This window comes from Engraulis encrasicolus, chromosome 3 (assembly GCF_034702125.1).
Source record: "Engraulis encrasicolus isolate BLACKSEA-1 chromosome 3, IST_EnEncr_1.0, whole genome shotgun sequence".
In the NCBI taxonomy this organism is placed as follows: Eukaryota; Metazoa; Chordata; class Actinopteri; order Clupeiformes; family Engraulidae; genus Engraulis; species Engraulis encrasicolus.
Window position 1 is genome coordinate 20,046,100 of NC_085859.1, and position 20,687 is coordinate 20,066,786.

General features: G+C 43.6%; 3 protein-coding genes across 6 annotated transcripts in view; 1 reads left to right on the forward strand and 2 right to left on the reverse strand.

The window, feature by feature from the left end:
* add2 (adducin 2 (beta)) overlaps positions 1-5,626 on the reverse strand; it is a 35,314-nt gene extending 29,688 nt beyond the window's left edge. For all 3 annotated transcript variants that reach the window (XM_063194942.1, XM_063194941.1, XM_063194943.1), the window contains exon 1: positions 5,083-5,626. The gene's annotated coding sequence lies outside the window, so the exon portion shown is untranslated. The remainder of the gene's footprint in view (positions 1-5,082) is intronic.
* Positions 5,627-7,287: 1,661 nt separating this feature from the next.
* On the reverse strand, positions 7,288-9,891 carry figla (folliculogenesis specific bHLH transcription factor). Its single transcript, XM_063194944.1, has 4 exons — positions 9,537-9,891; positions 9,234-9,377; positions 8,928-9,020; positions 7,288-7,906 (listed from the first exon to the last, which is right to left on the reverse strand). Exons 1-4 carry the CDS (start codon positions 9,750-9,752, stop codon positions 7,628-7,630), a joined length of 732 nt encoding a protein of 243 aa, XP_063051014.1. The 5' UTR covers positions 9,753-9,891; the 3' UTR covers positions 7,288-7,627.
* A 9,735-nt stretch (positions 9,892-19,626) lies between these two features.
* Positions 19,627-20,687, forward strand: part of hk2 (hexokinase 2) — a 47,156-nt gene continuing 46,095 nt past the window's right edge. For both annotated transcript variants that reach the window (XM_063194946.1, XM_063194945.1), the window contains exon 1: positions 19,627-19,902. In XM_063194946.1, coding sequence (XP_063051016.1) covers positions 19,837-19,902 — 66 coding nt within the window. In that variant the 5' untranslated portion in view covers positions 19,627-19,836. The remainder of the gene's footprint in view (positions 19,903-20,687) is intronic.

Here is a 20,687-nt window from a genome sequence, read left to right on the forward strand (position 1 = left end):
AAATGCTATCATTTTCAAAACATTCAATCTATTCATTAGATGGAGAATAGTGAAAAGACAACATATTAAGTGTTAAAACCAAGAAAAAATATTGTTTTGGGGGACATATGTACTCATTTCTAATTTGATAAATCCAACACGTCTCAAAAGAGTTGGGACGGGGATCAGTGAAATTTAGTAAACATCCAAATAAGATAAAACAACAAAGAAGAACATTTCAAAATGAATTGTACTGACGGACAATACAGGTGTCCAGGTATAAGATCATCACAGAGAGGCTGAGACACTCAACATTAAAGATGCAAAGGGAATAATTACCATAGTTATTACATACATTTTTGAATTCCCTTTGATTTACCACGATTGAGTGTATATAAGACATATTTTTGTTATTAAAATCATTGTATAGGTTCATGACATCATGAAATATATATTGGCTGTAGTCTCACTCTAGCACTCCAGGAATTAGAGCTATTGAAAATTGACCATATTAAGAATGCTTAATGCGTGCAAATGATACAGGGGTGTAACATTCTCCTAAGCACCTGAGCTCACTTGAAATAGACCCAGAAGACATGAGAACGTCCTTTGCTTACAGAAGTCAGCAGAAGTTGTAGAAGTCCATTCTTTTTGACAATAATAGAGCATTGCACATCCTGTGCTACGGTGAAAATGGACCATCCAACTTGTGTTAGTGCTAGCTTCAAAAGTCAGCCTCCATGATGACATGCGGGTGCAGTAGTGCATTGGTTAAGATGTTCTCACTCATCTGTAGCGTTAAATACAGTGCTGAATGGTATAAATGGGTTTTAAACAGCATGAAAAGCCACTCATGCATTATATTTTGAAGGGAGATCTTCGATTACTGCCACATAGTAAGGTCAAATTGCATTCTCTACTATGTTTTAACAGTTTGGCTCCATCATAAGGACCAGCAGGTGATAAAATGGTGGGCTTTTGGTCAAGACCTGTCACACTGTAAGCACTACAGACAGGAAAACATTGCAAAACATGACAAGGAATACACCCACCATTTAAGCTGGTGAATTAATGTCCAAGATAGGAATTAACACTGTTTTTTATATAAAATCATCTCATCGGTTAATGTATTTAACTGTTAAGTGTTGTCTTTTGTTTTGTTTTTAGTCTTCCTCGATTAAATAGCATCGGGACTGTGCAAAAAGAAGACATTTGAGATCCCAGAAGGTCTTGCAACAAAACACTTCTGCTGATTCATGGATGTTTCTCAAAGGAGTCTTGCAAGTTCATCTTCACAAGATACATACAGTATATCACGAAAGTGAATACACCCCTCACAGTTTTGCAGATTTTTGAGTATATCTTTTCATAGGAAAGCATTACAGAAATGTAACTTTGACACAATGATTAGTGACCTTTTAACAACATATTTAACCGCTTAAATGTCTTGTTCACTCAGAAAAAAACAAAATACAGCCATTAATGTTTGAACATGTACTCACAAAAGTGAGTACACCCCAGATTAAAACCCGGTAGAGAAGGGGCTATGTTGGCTCGAATCGTCTCGAAATGAAACGAAATGAAAAGGGATGACAAGGGAGGTCATCAGTGTGCGTTTCAACCTTTCTTTGCATTGAACTTTTACATTTTGAGTCTGCATCTGGCTTAAATAGATTGGTGTGAGATTTGAATGCAATCCTATGGAGAATATCATGATCTGCTTCAGTAGTCACAGTGCATGTTGACATGCATGTTTCTTTTAGGTGTATTTCAGATTGCCAATGTTGACAGCATTCATGCATCCCCAAACCATGTCAGTCCCACTACCATGCTTGGCTTATGAGAGGATACACCTTTTTTGTAAAACTCACTTGTTTACCACCACACATGCTTGACACCATCTAAAGCAAATTTGTTTATCTTGGTCTCTTCAGATCACACAACATGGTTCCAGTGATCCATATCCTTGGTCTGTTCATCTCTCTGACTTTCTGACTTTATTATTGTCATTGAGAACCCCACTTCACTACAGACCCAAGAGTCTTTGTGTGTTAGCCTGACGTAGCCTAGCCCATATGAATGGGGCCACATCTGTTGTATGTACCCTGGCAAAGACAGCCCTCTCCCAGGGGAGGCTGGTGGTAATGACTGGGCTGTTAATGGCAGGCCTCCTATACAGACGTCATCTAAATGCAAACTGGTAAAAAATGAGAAGGAGGAATTGAAAATATAGTTAACATGCAGGGTTTTGTCTAGTTGCTGTTATCATGGTTGATTGCTGCTGGTTAAAACAATGAGAAAGAAGCTCTCTGAAAGCAGACACACCATAAACATGTGAACTACTTCCGTATCATACAAATGACTGCATGTCATAGTGTATTGTAGGCTATATAGAAACTGGTTTCTGACCAGATACTAAGTCAAGCATTCTCCAAAACCATTATAGGTCTAAAAATGAAGACCTAAAGAATCACTATCATCTGCATTTGTTTGAGTATATGAGAAGGCCTACGTTCCACAAATATACTATATGGACAAGAAAGAAATGAGCGAAGAGACAGAAGCACACATATTGGGAAAAAATTGCACAACCAACTAGGGCAAGGGAAATGCATTGATTGTCTATTGTTTAGGCCTGAACTGTTTAAGTGTCACAATATTATCCATGATACATGAAAAGTGCAAATAGCTTGAACTATTGTTTAAATTGAAAAGTGGTACTGAACTATTGCGCATGGAGCAATGTTTTGATGCTAAAATGCAAATACAGACCAGTGTTAAAAGATCCAAGGTACATTGCTTTTTCTGGGATATCTCACTTTACAGATAGCCCAAGTGTACTGTTAAGATTTCCCCAAGCGAAAAGGAAGAAAGGAGTCGCAAACAAGAGCTGAATGCAAAATCAAAAACTGTATTAAACAAAGCCGAATAAAGTAACTAAAACCGACAGACAAGGGACAAACGTTTCGCGTCTAGCCCATCATCAGTGTTCCCAGTTCCAAGATTTCCCCAAGAAAAGGCCAACCACCCACCCACCCACACACACACACACGAATGACATGCACATACGGCAGTGCCCCGGCCCTGTATGTCCATGCACTTGTCTGTTGTATTGATTTTTCAACATAGGTCTGGATGTAGGAAAGCCTCTGCCAAAGCCGGAGTAATCTGGTTAAAACGGGGCTACTGGAGGCAGACATTTGGGAGTGAGTGGTATATAATTGCATAAGTGACGCCTGATTGATTTCTGTCAGGGTGCACTTTAATCCCAGTAAATGCGGACAGGCTGCCAGTCCTCATCAGGGAGAGGAGCACCACTGTATAACGTGGTAAAATAACATGTCAAAAAGGATTCTCTCATACACGTGTCAGCATTTTTATCTGGTCTTGCAGATGTTCTGTCTGATACTTACTCCCCTAGGCCTATCCAATGGCATTAACCTGATGGTGATAATGGATATTTCTGATATAACATAGTGCATATAGCAATTTTCTTTCAAGTTGACCACACTCTTTTTTTAAAACCTAAAAAAAACCCTGGTGTTTTTGTTCTTGGATAGCACTTGGATTGCACATGCTTCGGCTTGTCAACCAATGAGTTGAAAGGGTCATTATTACCAAAGTCTAATTCATACTAATAGGCTGTCTTTCTCTGATAGCTTCTATCACTCACAGATGTGTCCTTTGCCATAGACCATTGGTGGCCCACATGGATAACAAGGAGGCTGCAGCATGATATGGACACATTGAATTCAATCAGTATTCTATCATCAGTAGGCTAATTCCGTGATGAGATCATGAACAAATGAGAATTCTATTGGCTAACAGTTGTGTGGATATTAGGCGGCCATGATAGTCTTTTCCCAGACAGGGTTGGGTCGTCATGACAGGACAGGAGACCTCACTCGGGAGCTAAGTGGGCTCATACCAGGAACAGATGCTGTGATTACCACGTCACTGATACCCAAACACCCACCTCCCTATAGAACTAAAATTATGCATAATAACCATCAATAATCAACTCTGGCCACTTAACTGTTAATAATTCTAGATGCCTATAGCGTTATAATTTCATTAGGATATGAAGATGAGTGCATTAGTTAGGGACCTACCTAAATTGCTTCCATTTGCAAAACATGTTCCAGGTCTAGGCCTTCTTATAGCCTAAATCATCATTTGAGTCTCTTACTTGTTCAGACTTGCTACGTGACAAGCGCATGGCTGCCTAGCAACAACACGAGCGCCGCTGCAACATCAGCACCACTCACTGTCGGGATGCAGCCAGGGATTTAACTAATGGCCATCTGCATTTAACAGGATGTCCGCGATCCCTATCAGATTGCACAATCGATCAATCTCAGTTCGCAACCATAAATGCATTGATGACAACGCTGCCCCTCCCGGGCTTGTTACCGTATACAATCCGAAAATAAAAAGCGGTGCCCTCCTACACCTCAGCACACGATGTTCGTTTAGCAGCAATTCCTCGTTCTCACACGAATCAGCTTTGTATCAGAAACTGAAAGAGGTTCCTTAAAATTGATCAAAATATACAACGTTACGTTAGCAGGTTTCTTGTGCGACCTTTCAACCATACAGCTGAATTAAAACAATTCAGAGAACGGGCCCGTGCTTGATTGAAAACAAAAGGTAACCACAACATTGCCTATAGGCCTCTATGGCTGTTTAACATGTGTGTGACGTCATTTGTTGGGGGGGGGGGTTACTTTCAAGCAAACGTCTGGAAAATAGAAATGAGCTGAAAATTTGTGAAAACCCAAAACAGCTCCAGCCCATATCGAGTCATCTGCAGCTTACCAGCCCCATGCCATGGTCTTTTTGCATGGTTGCTTGTGTTATGAATGATTTCCATCCACCCACAACCATAGGAGGCTTACCAAGCCATTATCACCATTTTGTGATAGTAAAATTATTTGCCTAAAGCATTATGCACAACTAATTTAACTGAAAATTATCCGTATCACTTTTGTATGTAGACCTAGATTGTACTATTCAATAGGCTACACAGACATAACTGTACACTATATGGCAATTTCGACATGCGCTACGCAAAATGAAAACAGCCTTGGAAAAACGCCTCACCTTAGCTCAGAGCATCCTCCAACGCCTTGCCCTCTAAGCATGTAGCCTTCTCGAGATGCTTGGTACGACAGTAGATTTGTGAACAGCAGGAAGCTCACTGACTATTTTGTCGTAATCACACTGAATAGAAAACTGAACATTAACAGCGCTGTTTCCAGACACTGAATTGTTATATCACTTGACTGGTGAGGTTTTAACGTCTCCCGCTCGCAGCGCATCCCCCGTGTTTGCCGTCGTTCAGGCAGCCTGGTCCTGCCCACCGCCACGCCTGTCAACGTTACGACCTGCGCGTTATCCCTCAACCAAAACACACCTTCTGTATCCAGTCAGTTGCCACTGCCGTGCGGGCAAAATGCCATTACTCTCCGAAAGTCACTACATGGCGCACAAACGCGCAAGAAATGGATGGCGAGCGCGCTGCAATAAAAATGCCTTGTCATATGTCTGAATATTCCACATAACAGAACCTTGCCCCTGTGGCTGAGTACACTATCCGGGTGGCTCCCCCAGCTGGTCTTCTCGTGTATTGCTAGAGAAAGTAACACCAAGCCAGAAATGTTCTAAGCTATGAGATAGCCGTCTCTCATTGGCTCCCATTATAGCCCCGTTGGCGCACGCAGCCAAGTAAAAGATGAATGGGAGCCTATTGGGAGGGAAAGTGGAAAACAGCGATCCTAGCGGTTACGTTCCAAACACCAGGGTGATCCTATTGAAACTCCCATAGACAAGTTTTTAAAAAAATCCCACAAAGATATGACTTGGAACTATAACACCAGACACATTTTTCAGCGTACACAATAGCATGAACTACTACCTGTGAAAATCTCAAGTCATTTTTTGCCCTTTTAAGAAAAATAGAAATTGTGCCAATCTGGTCGGAAACGGACTACAGCTCCCAGCATGCTGTGCTTCGCGCCTCGTCGACAACACAGAGAAACAAATGAACGCGAACGAACGCAAGTTCTTCGCATATCTTCACATTCTTGTAATCCTATGAGTTCCACATTGTCTTCTTATTACACATATATACACGCGATCATTTTGGTATGGTTTTAAATTCTCTAGTAGATATGATGGCTTCTGTGGTGACGAGTAACCACCTCTCTGGCTCATGTTTGGCTATGCTAATTTGGCTATGCTAATTACATGGAGTAAACAAGCCACACATGCCAGTCAGTGTAGTTCTGTATTAGCTTTTTAAAGAATATTAAAATCAGCTCAGATCAGTGAAAAACCGAACATTTTACCACCTGGTTCGATAAAACGGGCCAACATGCCCATAATATGACTGCCACTACTTCTACTTCGTCGTCAGGGCCGAGATGTAATTTTTCAAAGAAAAAAAACATTCATTTGTTGCAGGGGGTTGGAACGTTGCCAGCAGGGGGCGATGAGATTACTTTCCCTCCCTATTGGGCTAAATGGCTCAGCAGGGATTTGTGACGATTCTGTTCTCTGGTTTGTAAAGATGTGTGCACATTCTGTACCTTATCATGGAAGTTGTATTAGAAGTGAAGTTAAAGGTTCCTGACATGGCTTTGTTCTCCCAAAGACGTGTTAGTTTTGTCCTGCAACACGCTAGCATTCGGCTAATACCTGCTGGCTGAGGAATCTCTGCGACTATTCACGACCAGAGCTGACGAGAGACGTACTCTGACTGATCCTCCTAGCAGAGACATCTACGGTCACACACCTCAACCCCCACCACCGTCCAACATGTTAATTGAAGGTGCCCAAATTCTTAAGGATGAGCGCAGTCATTTCCTTTACCCCATGTACACATGCTGCTTTTCCACCACCTTAAATGCAATAAATAACAGGTGTCCGCAACAATCCTAACATAACTTTAAACACATCGACATCTGAAGTCAGACTTAAAACTACAAAACAAATGGCGTATGCCGTAAAGTCGATTGTCACGTGTTATGTCATTGCTATAGTTGAAATAAGGGTCATTTTCACGAATCTAACACTTGACAAGATGCAAACGTGTCGGCAAATGCTTTCACTTACTCATATCTATCGAACGCGACTTCATTGTTTCCAGGGAAAAAATCACACGGGCAGATAGTTCTAAGAGAAGCGTACAGCCCCATTGGCACCCATTCATTATTTACTTGGCTGCGATAACATAGCTGCAGTGCCACTCCTGGCCACACCAGCTAGTTGTCGTTCTTGTACAAGATTCCATTTTCTTTGACCAAGTGCATGCTGGTAACATTTATTAGTGATTTCCCCGATACCAAAATAACAGACACAACGCCCAACAAAATAAATATTTTAAAAAATAATTTACTTCCCCCCCCGAAACCATTTCTTATACACCCCCAGAACATTGATATAGTAATCACTCACATAGTAAACACTTAGAAATACTTCCTTTGGCATTTGTGGTTTCATAAGACCCAAGGCTATGAACCATATTTAGGAGGGTAAATACAAAAACAATGCACAGCATATGACACATTTAACACACGCAATAATAAATAAAAACAAAACACAAATGACATAGGATGTGTGACACTAGGACTCGAGGCCCTGACCCCTAAAGAGTCTGGGCTTGGATCTGGAAAGGCAACTGCAGCTGTGGCTGAAACTGAGCCGTGAGCTCTGGCTGTGGGACGGAGCATGAGGGCTGGAGTGTGTCCTGGTCCACCCCCGGGGCAAGCTGAAGGATGTACTGGAAAGGAGGCTGCACACACTGGATCAGAAGGCCTCTGGGTTGTGGGTCGTTGACATGTATTGCTGCAGTGGCAACTGGAGCTGGGGCAGGAGTGCATACAGTTTCATTGGGCACTGTGCTGGGAACGGAGGCCAGCAGTACCTGTGGAAGATTGTAGGGGTCAAAGGTCAAAGAATGCGACAGAGAGCTCTTTCTAATATCCTAACTCATGTCCGCCCTTGCCTGCTTGTGGCCTCGTGATGAAGTATTTTTCTAATGTCATTTTCTCGTTTGCAATCGGTATGGCGAGAGAAGAATAGTCCTCCAAAAGTTGTTGTGGCTAGTCTGAGAGAGGAAACATAATCGTTTTCTCCACAGAGGCGGGCTCCAAGCAAAACACGAGGCCACAAGCACAAGCCGAGGACAGGAGTCTGCATATAGGAAAGAACCCAGACACACAAGCATAAGCACAAGGATTACTCGTCAGAAAAGTCGCAAAAATAAGCAGAGTGGTCAAAAAAGAAAAAGTATTCCAGAAAATAAAAACACTGCCAGGTTTTCCTTCCAATACAGGTAACCAGGGTGCGATTTGTCAGAAAACCAGAAGGGGGGATATGTTTCAGATTGTAAGCAATATCAATGGAATAACATTGAACTGTGATAAAATTATGTAGAAAAAGTGGCAATATCAAGACCAGAAGGGGGGACAATCCCCCCTACCCCCCCCTACAAATCACACCCTGCAGGTAACTACAACGAGTGCAGCTCTAGTTCTACTCTAATAGGCGTCATTACAATCAGTTGATTCAGAGGTTGGTGGGATCAAAGTTGTGGTAAGTGGCTGGTAGCAAATTGTGGGGGTCAAAGAGAGTAGCCCTCTAGGCATATAGCGAGGCAAACATTTGGCACATTACTGAAATGATATTGCCAAGAGCCTGCAATAAGCTGCTTGAAACTTTGGTCAGCTTACCAAACCAGTGCCTATGGTGGTCTAGGCCAAAGACATTTACAAATGGACAATGTGAATTCAAATGATTCTGCCAAACAAAAGCTGTGATGGACACATCTTTGTTTTGCGCGACTAAAGACAAAGTGATTGAGTTTAAATTTGACAAGGATGCCACAAGGCCACAAATGACGGTGCCTTGTAGGAGTGTGTTTGAACTGGAACTAACCAACCAACCTTATCTATGGTCCAAACATCCGTTTGTAGGCTGTTCCCAGTATTTGGTTGAGCATCTCCACTTTGAAGAACGTTACTTGGACTTTCTCTGCTCTTCAGTAACACATACAAGAAAAAATGCAAGTCATCACACCCATAAGAGGCTAGGCTAACACATCGCCTGGGCCTAATGAGACTGACCAAATAAGGTAATGTGCAACTTGCCAACATGCCATTATCCAAATGAATGCATTAGCCTGAAATGATTACGCCTTTGCAATGCGTGATGCCAGTCTGAACTTGAACGGTCAGTGTCAGTACACTTACACACGGATCCTGTAGCACAGCTGAAAGCAGTCTTATGTACTCCGCCGCCGCCCTCAGCATGTCCACTTTGCTAGGTTTGCGGCCTAATGGCATCACTGGCACTATGCGTTTCAGAAGAGCGAACATGGCGTTCAGACTCCTCACCTGAGCAGAGGGGAGGAAATCATCAATTACATTTGTCCGACGGATAACAGAGTGATGAGTTGAGCAGGTACACGACACGGCCATACATTTGTCTGGTTTAGGCCTAATTGTAGGCCTATTTTACGCATGGCTTTGGAATGAACAGGTTCAGATACTTACCCTTAATCGCTCCTTTGCATTAGCCAGCTGCCTTCTTTTGACTGTTTTATCTCGGTCCTCAGCTACAAAATAAATGTCGGAGTCCATGCGCTTCAATTTCAAAATGCTGACATGCACTGGAAGGATTGCCTCTCCATTCTCTTGCATGAAAATGTCAGCCATTAATTCACGCTCTGGCACATTCATTAAAACTGCCTTAATCTTTTTATCAGACATTCGGGACTGAATGAGATATTAACAATCAAAGTTGGAAACGTCAATCTGTGCGCAACTGCCGAAGCATTCCAGAAAATTACGTTATTGCCAAAGACGGACAGGTTTGGGTTACCTCGAGTCGCTTCAGAAACAACAAGCAGTCATTAACTTAATTAACTAATGACTGACATCTGCTTACAGTGAAAGTGGAACAATTAGAACCAGGTGATTTGACTAATTGATGTGCTGTTGGAAGTGGCCTAAAACCGGGCTACCCACTATTGCTAACAGGTGCACTTCATCATTATTTAGGCTGACTCAAAATCAGGGGTGCCCCCCCGCCAGATTGTAAGAAAATCTTTGGTTTAATCCGGCCTCAGACTGGTGGAGAAAAAAATGTCTAAAAGGAAGACATCTCTTTCCCATTACAAAGTTACTGTAGCCTAGGTTTCCAAAACTTCTGAGCGAGTTTGGTACGTCATTTATAGTCAATGATCCTGACATTGGTGTAGGATGTTCTGTCATCCACTAGATGTCAGGGTTTGGAAAGAGATTATTTAGTGCGCTGATCCTTGAAGGCCCTTTTCAGTTTTTCCTCTATTGTTTACACTCAATTTCTGGTACTTGACACATCTGATACTTCTGAAAACATTTTACCCATTTACCAAACCAAACCCATGAACCAATGCCTCAACTACAAGCACAATTGCTTCTTTCTTTGTCCTCAATTTTAGTTCTAACACACACCTTTTCCATAACACTACACAGAATTCTCTGGATTTTCATGGAGAGAAGCACTGGTTTTCTCAGCGAAGTCATTCCACAAACCAAAAAAGTGACCACTTCAAAATTAGTATTATGACTATTCCAGCCAGGCCTGTTGCAAGAAAAAAGGTTGCTGAGCTTGGGTTGATGGCTTGTGGCCCTTACATCCCCACTTTTGGGGTCCCTAAATTAGACTTTCTCAACTTTTACTGCAGACAAATGAGTGAAGTGCAGTGTGACGGAGGTCATCTTGCACCTGTTCACCCCCCTCGGGGATCGAACGTGCGACCTCGTCAACTACAACGGTTCGGCAATGGGATACACAGTACGATACCGCTGGGCCAAGAGACTAGTCTCTCGGCCCAACGGCACGAGACTGTATGAAGCTATCGGAGGGAGGTTTACCAACGTTCCACGCCAACACTGTGCTAGTTAGCCTCCGTTACACTCTCCCCCTTAAACCTCACTCCCAATCCGGGTCACGGCACCACTGTGACGGAGGTCATCTTGCACCTGTTCACCCCCCTCGGGGATCGAACGTGCGACCTCGTCAACTACAACGGTTCGGCAATGGGATACACAGTACGATACCGCTGGGCCAAGAGACTAGTCTCTCGGCCCAACGGCACAAGACTGTATGAAGCTATCGTAGGGAGGTTTACCAACGTTCCACGCCAACAACTCTGTGCTAGTTAGCCTCCGTTACACTAGCAGCAGTGAAAATATAAAATTGAAGAAAAAAAAATACACCACCACTTTAGACATTACACACCCCCGGCGCCGACAAGAGTGGCAGCATGTCTCAGTAGCTCCTGTGTTGTTTTGTCTGTGTTTGTCTGTTTCACCTCAATCTTTCTTTTTTTTAATTTCTTGTTTCAAGAAGGGATTTTTATTTCTATCCCATGGATATGGATAACTTTGTGCAACATTCTGGCAACAGTAAACTTGTTTACACAAGGAATCAGCTGGTTGCATTGCGCAAGTTTGCCAGCAGTGCAGTGAACGGCAATATACCCCAGGAACTTTTCTGCTTTCGTGGAACCAGAGCTGGAGTCGCAGTCAAAGCCAGGCGAAAGGAGAAGAAATGGAGATACAAGCCCTCTGTCCCTGCAATCGTGATGGGAAATGTGAACTCGCTGAACAACAAAACCGACGAGCTGACTGCCCTGGTAAGAAATCAAAAGCTGTTCAGAGAATCGAGTCTGATCTGCCTCACTGAAACATGGCTGAATAGTCTCACTCCTACTGCTAATGTTGACTTACCGGGCTTCAGCACAGCCAGACTGGACAGAGACAATGTACTCTCAGGGAAAAAGAAAGGAGGTGGACTGATCATGTACATTAACAACAAGTGGTGCCATCCTGGACATGTTACTGTGAAGGAAACGGTTTGCAGTAAAGATGTGGAGCTACTGGCCGTCAGCCTACGTCCCTACTACACCCCAAGAGAATTTTCTCATGCCATAATCATCTGTGTCTACATCCCACCGCGAGCTGTTCCAGACATTGCCTGTGACATCATTCACTCAACTGTTGCAAAGCTACAAACACAGCACACAGAGGCTTTCTTTGCCATAACTGGAGATTTTAACCATGTAACCCTTGATTCCACCCTCACTAACTTCCACCAGTTTGTTGACTGTGCAACAAGAAAGAACAGAACAATCGACCTCCTGTATGCAAACGTGAAAGATGCCTACAGCGCCACCCCCCTTCCCCCACTGGGTTCCTCTGACCACAACCTGATCCATCTCCAGCCTTCGTATGTCCCCAAAGTACAGAGACTTCCAACTACCACACGCACTTTCAGGGAATGGACACCAGTAGCAGAGGAGATGCTGAGGGACTGCTTCGAGATCACAGACTGGCACTTACTACAGGGCAGTGATGACCTGGAGGAGGCCACAGCATGTACAACAGATTACATCAACTTCTGCATGGACATTGTTGCACCAACCAAGACTGTCCGCTGTTACCCAAATAACAAACCCTGGGTAACCAGTGAGGTCAAACAACTCCTCAATAGGAAAAAGGAACTTTTCAAGGAGGGTAACTTGACAGAGCTGAGGAGCGTACAGCGAGAGCTCAAAAGTACCCTCAAGGAGGCCAAGGTTGCATATGGGAGGAAAGTGGAAAAGAAAATGAGCGACAATTCCAGAGAGGCTTGGCAGGGGCTTAGAAACATCACCGGCTGTGGGAAGAAGAGATGCATGGTTGATGGCGACCCATCAATGGCCAATGACCTAAACCAGTTTTACAACCGGTTTGGCAACTTTGGCACTGGGGGAGGTCACTCAGTCGTCACCTCTCAAGCTCCCTCACCCCCCCAGCCCGCACTTGACAACGACTCTGGCAACGACCCTGAAGATCACTTTTCAGCCGGCTCCGATCTCCCTCACTCAGAACCCCCCACTCTCAGCGACACTCCACCCTGTGACAAATACATGGACACTACATCTACCCATCCCCCAGCTCTGCCTATGGCCTCCACCCCGACCATCTGCAACTCTGCCATAGCACCCCCACTGATGGACACAGCAGGCCCACCAACCCCCACTGTCGCTACCCCAGGCTCCAGTCCCTCACCTCTGCCACTGGAAACAACTTACCCACCACCACCACCCACCCTTTCCACCCGCCCAAACCTCATTCGACCACAGCCATCACTGACTATAACCTCTGAACAAGTCAGAGGGGTACTGAAAAAACTAAAATCCAAGGCAGCTGGCCCTGATGGCGTTTGTGCAAGACTGCTCAAGACATGTGCTGAGGCATTAGCTGAGCCATTACATCACCTGTACAATAGGAGTCTGCAGGAAGGAAAGGTCCCCACCATGTGGAAAACATCATGCCTGATACCCGTCCCAAAGAAAGCACACCCCAAGGAACTCAACGATTACAGACCGGTTGCCCTCACCTCACATCTAATGAAAACATTCGAACGGGTGCTGCTGCGCTACCACCTCAAGCCCCAGGTACGACACGCACTGGATCCTCTGCAGTTTGCCTACCAAGAGAACGTGGGAGTGGAGGATGCTATCCTGTATCTCCTCCACAGGATACATTCTCACTTGGACAAGGGTGGCTGTGCTGTGAGAATCATGTTTTTTGATTTCTCCAGCGCTTTCAACACTATTCAACCACTGCTGCTGAGAGATAAACTGGTGCAGATGGGAGTGGAGCCTGGCCTGGTGACCTGGATCACTGACTACCTCACGGAACGACCCCAGTTTGTAAGGATGGGTGACATCACATCTGAGACAGTGGTGAGCAGCACAGGAGCGCCACAAGGAACGGTGCTTTCCCCCGTACTGTTCACTCTGTATACGACAGACTTCAGCTACAACTCTGCAACATGCCACATGCAGAAGTTCTCAGACGACACTGCAATTGTGGGGTGTATCAGAGATGGTCAGGAGGAGGAGTACAGGGGACTGGTTGACGACTTTGTGGGATGGTGTCAAAACAATCAGCTGCACCTGAACACCACCAAAACCAAGGAAATGGTGGTTGATTTCAGGCGCTCCATCCCACCCTTGGTGCCTGTCTCTATTGGGGGAGAGAAAGTGGAGACTGTCAGCACTTACAAGTACCTAGGAGTGCACCTCGACAATAAACTGGACTGGTCCACAAACTCAGATGCACTCTACAGGAAAGGCCAAAGCAGGCTCTATTTCCTCAGAAGGCTGAGGTCCTTCAATGTCTGCAGCCGACTTCTGCTTATGTTCTACCAGTCTGTCATGGCCAGCGTGCTCTTCTTTGCTGCGACGTGCTGGGGAGGAAGCATCAGGAAGAGAGATGCTGGACGCCTTGACAGACTGGTGAGGAAGGCGGGATCAGTGGTGGGCATGGAACTGGAGACACTCACCTCAATAACCGAGAGCAGAACACTGAGCAGACTAGACTCTATTATGGACAATCAGCACCACCCCCTTAACGCCACCTTCACTAACCAACTGAGTCTGTTCAGCCACAGACTCCGTGCTTTCACCTGCAGGACTGACAGACTAAGGAAGTCCTTTGTCCCATGGGCAATTCAGCTGTTTAACAACACACAGAAGGACACTAAGAAGAACATCATCATAGGGGACTGGACTGCCTGAGATGCCAGAGCTGGCCCAGCCCGGGAAACCTCTTGGTGTGTGTGTGTGTGTGTGTGTGTGTGTGTGTGTGCTGTCCAATAACTGCACTAAGGAACTTTTGACCCTTGACCACTGGACATACTTGTTTTTCCTGCTTACCACAAGCAAAGACTGTGATCTGTCGGAGCTGGCCCAGTTACTGGGGAACCTCTTTGTGTGTGTGTGTGTGTGTGTGTGTGTGTGTGTGTGAGTGTGTGAGTGTGTGTGTGTGTGTGTGTGTGTGTGTGTGTGTGTGTGTGTGTGCTTTCCTAATACACTTACCTGTACTTTACTGTGACATTGTAAGAATGTTCAACCCCTATCATACTCTGTACACTGCCTACTTCTACATACTATACTATATCATATATGTATCCATCAACACTTGTTGTCTACCTTAACTGACAGAGTATGTTTTTCTGCATTGGTCTATCCCAACTCACAGAATGTCTTTTTGCACAATTACCTTTTATACATTTATTATCTCTATTATTTTATTTTTTTTCCCCACCCTGATGACTATTCCTGTGTTTATTTCAAAAAAATTTTGTCTTGAAATGTCCATGTGGGCTTTTGTGTATTTGTGTATTTATGTAAGCTACTGGATACCTGAATTTCCCCCTGGGGATCAATAAAGTTACTCTACTCTACTCTACTCTACTCTAAAACTCTTTCCGGCGTCCTTTGGGCCCGGGCCTGGAGTTTGGGCTGGCCGTGACAGTGTTGATCTGGTAGTCCTCCATCCATACCTTGATTGACCAAGCTGTGTGGCTTGGAGCATTGTACATCTTTAAAAATGGTCATCAGAGTTCTGGGTTATTGTCAGAAGAGAAGGACAAACGTTTTGGTCTTTGGAGAAAATGGTGTAACAGTTATGTAATCATGTGCTAGTGTTGTGAACACCATGAATTTACTTTTACTTTTATTTTTGGCAGCTCAGCCCGGCATTATTAAACACCAACCTAGCCATGTAGCCTGCTATTTTTGAAAACACATCAGTTTTGGTCTTCCATCTCCATATTGGCCGGGAGCTATGTATACCCCTCAGGATGTTTTTTGCTTACTTTTTTTTCACTATGATTTCCTGTTAGTCTATACCCTGGGCCATAACGACTTGATAGCGTCCACTCTCAACTCGCCTCCGTTTGGTCTCAGGGCCCAAAAAAACATCTTTTAAGGAGAAGCTGCAGGCGAAATTATATACATGTAAATATATATATATATATATATATATATATATATATATATATTATATATATATATATATATATATATGTATGTATGTTAGGGTGCATCAGTTGCCCCCTATGAAAAGATATCGCCTTGGCCCTATAGTAAAAATGTTCTACACCCAGTAAAAACACACTGTGTAAAATATTTTGAAATTTGGATGAAGTCTACCAGGGCCACCAGCCCCATGAAAATAGAAAATAATGGTGATAGTCAAAATCTTGGATAGAAACAGGGCTGGACTGGCCATCTGGCATGGCGGGCATTTTTTACATTACTGAAAATAGGGGCCCATGAGGGTGCGGGGCCCATCGGTGAGTCAGTTCTCCGGCACTAATAATAATGAGGGGGCCCCCTTAAATCCAAAAGTGCCCGGGCCCTATTTATCGCCCAGTCCAGCCCTGAATAGAAATGGACATTTTGCTGCATAAAGCTACCCAATAAAAACATATTGCCTCAGCTGTGTGATAAAAATGTTCTATGCACAGTAAAATCATTCTGTGGAAAATGTGTTGAAATTTAGATTAATTCTACTGGGTGTACCAGGCCCATGAAAATACAAAACAATGGTGATAGTGATGGGCAACCTGGATTCCAAAGTCCAGTGCCACATATTCCAAATATAGCCAATATAATGAACCAGCTGACCCACTGCCAGTATCAAGCAAGAGATTGCGAAGTTGTATGACTTTTGTGTGCTTCACCTGTGGGCCTACAGGATTGTACAGGTAGCTGTTAATACCTGGTGGAACATCTGTACTAAAGCTGTGAATGCTCCTTGGAATGACTTATGTTTTTTCAAGAAATCCCTGCAGTAGTTCAATAGAGTACATACAATACAACTGTATGTGATGTTGGAAAGAGTGGCTTCCCAAAACCTGTACTTAAGTGGCTTCTAGGTATGTCATGGGTATCATCTGATGGAGTAAAGTGAAATACTACCACAGGCGATGGGATAAAGAAGTAATGGCACTCTTCAATACAGTTGTATTGACTGCCTTGTAGCCTAGGCATTCCAAGGCACATTCACAGCTTTAGTACAGATGTTCCTCCATGAATTGTAGGCCCACAGGTGAAACACACAAATATAACAGTCATGCAGCTTTGCAATCTCTTGCTTGATACTAGCAGTGGTCCAAGGCAGCAATGAATTGATATTGTGTTGCAAAAGAGCAAATTTGCCTAAATATAGCAGTTTGACCATCAGTCTGTCCTGAGACTGAAGTCTGTGTAAGTGGATCGACTGAATACACAACCTGCTTAGATATTCCTTCTGTTTGTGCTCCCAATACAGGTGATTTCACTAATTACCTCATCAACCTGGCTTAAGTGGTAATTAGGCTCAGCTGGTTCATTATATTGGCTGGGGCAAATGTGTCACGCGGTTTGTCCACCTCTGTTTTAAGACAATGGCAGACCTAGATTCAAAAGCTACAATCCAGTGCCACAGATTTCAAATTACCTGGTTTTACCTGTCCAATTGCCCTAACTGGAAAGGTAAAACTAGGTATGTCATTTGGAATATGTGGCACTGGACTTCAGCTTTGGAATCCAGGTTGCCCATCACCATCACTATTATTTTGTATTTTCATGGGCCTGGTGGACCCGGTAGAATTCATCTAAATTTCAACATATTTTACACAGTGTGTTTTTACTGGGTGTAGAACATTTTTACTATAGGGCCAAGGCAATATCTTTTCATAGGGGGCATCTGATGCACCCTAATATATGTATATATACTGCAACTGCAAAAATGGTCCTAGAACCCTGTAAATTGTCATGGGTCATCCATGGCTCATCCTTTCACATCTTCAACATACCTACTCTTGCACCTTGTATACAGATTTCACTTTACTTGTATGACCACTGATTGTACTTCTGCTGCTATGTGTGTGTGTGTGTGTGCGTGCATGCGTGTGTGCTTGTGTATATATTGTCAAACAGTATGTCAGTCTTCTTATTGCAAAGTGTGTGTGTGTGTGCGTGTGTGCGTGTGTGTGTGTATTGTACTTGTCTATCAGTATGTTAGTGTTTGAAAACTGCTGTGTGTGTGTGTGTGTGTGTGTGTGTGTGTGTGTGTGTGTGTGTGTGTGTGTGTTGTGAGTGAATGTGTCGAAAGAATTGTAAATTCATGTATGAGTAGGGTGTGTGTGTGTGTGTGTGTGTGTCAGACTTCACTTGACTACATTTCTAGGCTACCAACAGCGTAGATCCGTGATCACCACCAATCGTGTTTGTGATCCGGACCAAAACCAAAATTGAATCACTTGTTTCTTTGGTCATTTCCAACAACTCCACAAAGTTTCATCCAAATCCGTGCATAACTTTTTGAGTTATCCTACTGACAAACAAACAGACAGACAAACAAAAAAACAAACAGACAGACAGACAAACCAACGTGATCGAAAACATAACCTCCTTGGTGCCGGCGGTAATAACAACAACAACATCAACAACAATAAAATAAAAACAACAGGTGCAGTTGATGTTAACAGCCCCCTCTCCTACCACCAACTTTTTGTCCATGGGATCACATCTCCATCCCTGTCTGTAGGCCTAAACAAATGTGAATTCTCTAAAACCAGAACACCATCACTCTGAACAACGCCGTTAACCTAACACAGCTTTGAAATTTGATTGAACTCGAGATAGATGATAAGTTTGATGGAAAATGTTTGATGAAAAATTTGATAAACGGTCCATGGGGGGTGCTGTTGCCCAGCGTGCTAAGGCACCAGACTACAATGAGCTTGCAAGCTCATCGGGATCCAGGTTGAAGTCTGGCCTGCGGCCTGGCCTGGGTCATCATTTCCCAGCCCTATTCCATCTTTCTCCCCCATTCCAGAGATTCTTTAAGTATATAGAGATATGCCAACATAATAGGTTTCTATGGGCACCTAACGTGACCAGGTTCCAGTCTGTCTAAAGGGGGGTGTCATAATGCTCCTACATTGAATAGAACAGTCCTTAGGTCTGCCTTGGTCTGCCTTAAGGGGGATTCCCCCCGCCCCCCTCCCCCTTGCAAGGACCCGGAAACAGTGGGCCAATGGAACCTCTCTCTCTCTACTCTCTCTGCCCATTCTCTTGTCATAATCAAGTGTGCTATCCTCAATAAAGGCACAGAAAGCCCATAAAATCAATTTAAAAAAAAGTAAAAGTGAAACGGTTTGCTTCAAACAACAATGAAAAACATATAGAACTGTAATGTAGGCTAATGATAATGTGTCCTTAATTTAGAAAAACAGGCCAAAGGCCAGGATCTGTGATGTCCTCCCTCTGGGTGTGCATGGACATCAGACCACTGAGTCATACCAGAAGAGGAAGTTTCATAGAGTCTGAATGACATTAAGATTGTTAAGCTGGGAACTGGCAGCACTATCATGGTTTAGTGACTACTGTATTATGTGTCAAATAAAATTTGTGAATTACTGATTCATTTATGTATTTCTTTGCATTTATTTATTCATATTTAGCTTATTTTGTTTAGCCTAAAATGCTATAAATTAATTCTGATTGGCCATGAGATTCTAGATAGGCTATTGGAAATTTACACTGCCTGTGCTTCCCAAGGCCTAGGCCTACAACTTTCACTGTAACTTTCACAGTAAAAAACTCTATCTTAATGAAACAAATGATACAAATGATAGATAAGGAAGTCTACAAATGACTCAGAAACAGCAAAGTAGGCCCCCCAATAAGCATCAAGCCACACCTTCTATCTGAACAGTCGTCATTGTGACTGTAATGACGCAAAATATTCAGTCACTTGGGATGCGTGCGTGGATTTGTGGCAACTACAATATAGTGTTTGTTCGGCCTCTGGAATAGCCTCAATAGATGCGAAACGGCTTCTAGAAACACTACACGCAAAAGGGAATGTTGTATGGTGGTGGGAAAGTTTAGAGAAAACTGAGGCCACCCTGTTTACTGTAGGTACACGGGTACCTACCTTTGTTGATCACAACGGGGGAAAGTGACATACAGTAGCTATGATGATAGCGTCGCATCTCCTGGCTGGCTACAGCACAGAGCTGCACAATGATCAAGTACAAAAAGTAAGTTTCCAAGTGTTTATATATTCTGTTAACTAACACGGTTGTTATTAGCTTGTAACACTGGTCTAGATGTCTGGTTGGTGGGGTAATTTAGCTGTAGTTGTCCATGGTTGGGCAGCTAAAAATTACAAACATGCATTGCTAGCAAGCTAAGGTTATTATTTTACTACACTATCTTCCTCGAGCGATTAACACGTGTGTCGAATTCCAAACTATTAGTTAACATCCTAAATGAATACGGACTTTCCCACACCACACAAACGCCAACTTGTCTGGCGTCTCTTTTATCAGTGACCTTGACCATATCTGCCAGGGGACCAAACTTTTGAAAGTTAATAGGCATTATCCAACCTCCCTGGGGTGATGGTCAGTTCTTTAAATTACTTCTTCGCTTCATTCCTCAACAAGCTAGCTAGATCATCACAAGTAGAGTCTAGCCATACAGTTTCAGCCCTAGACTGTGGGGTACGTCAGAGGAGCGGAGTAGTTCCGCGTTTTGGCATGGCGTTTTTGTAAAGGCTTGTTAGACAGTTTTCACATCTGTTGACCAGAACCGAAGTGACGTTCTCACAGTTCAGTGTCTGGATTATTATATCATTCAGAGCCAGTTCACATTGACAACGACGAATTACTCTCTTCCTCCTGAGCCGTGTCTTCCACCACGTTCACCACGTCTGGAAACCTGAAACATGAGCCATGTTCCACCATTGGCAACGTCAGAGTTTGTGTTCTGCATTTCCGTGTGTCAGATAGTGTTCTGCCTCTGCTCGAGACTGGTCTTCATC

Excerpts from the sequence above, each read along its gene's own strand:
- figla (XM_063194944.1), bottom strand. The coding sequence starts at position 9,752 with ATGTCTGATAAAAAGATTAAGGCAGTTTTAATGAATGTGCCAGAGCGT. Across the intron at positions 9,378-9,536 it reads ATGCAAAGGAGCGATTAAGG|GTGAGGAGTCTGAACGCCAT; the intron begins GTAAGTATCTGA and ends CCCTCTGCTCAG. Across the intron at positions 9,021-9,233 it reads CTGTGCTACAGGATCCGTGT|AGCAGAGAAAGTCCAAGTAA; the intron begins GTAAGTGTACTG and ends GTGTTACTGAAG.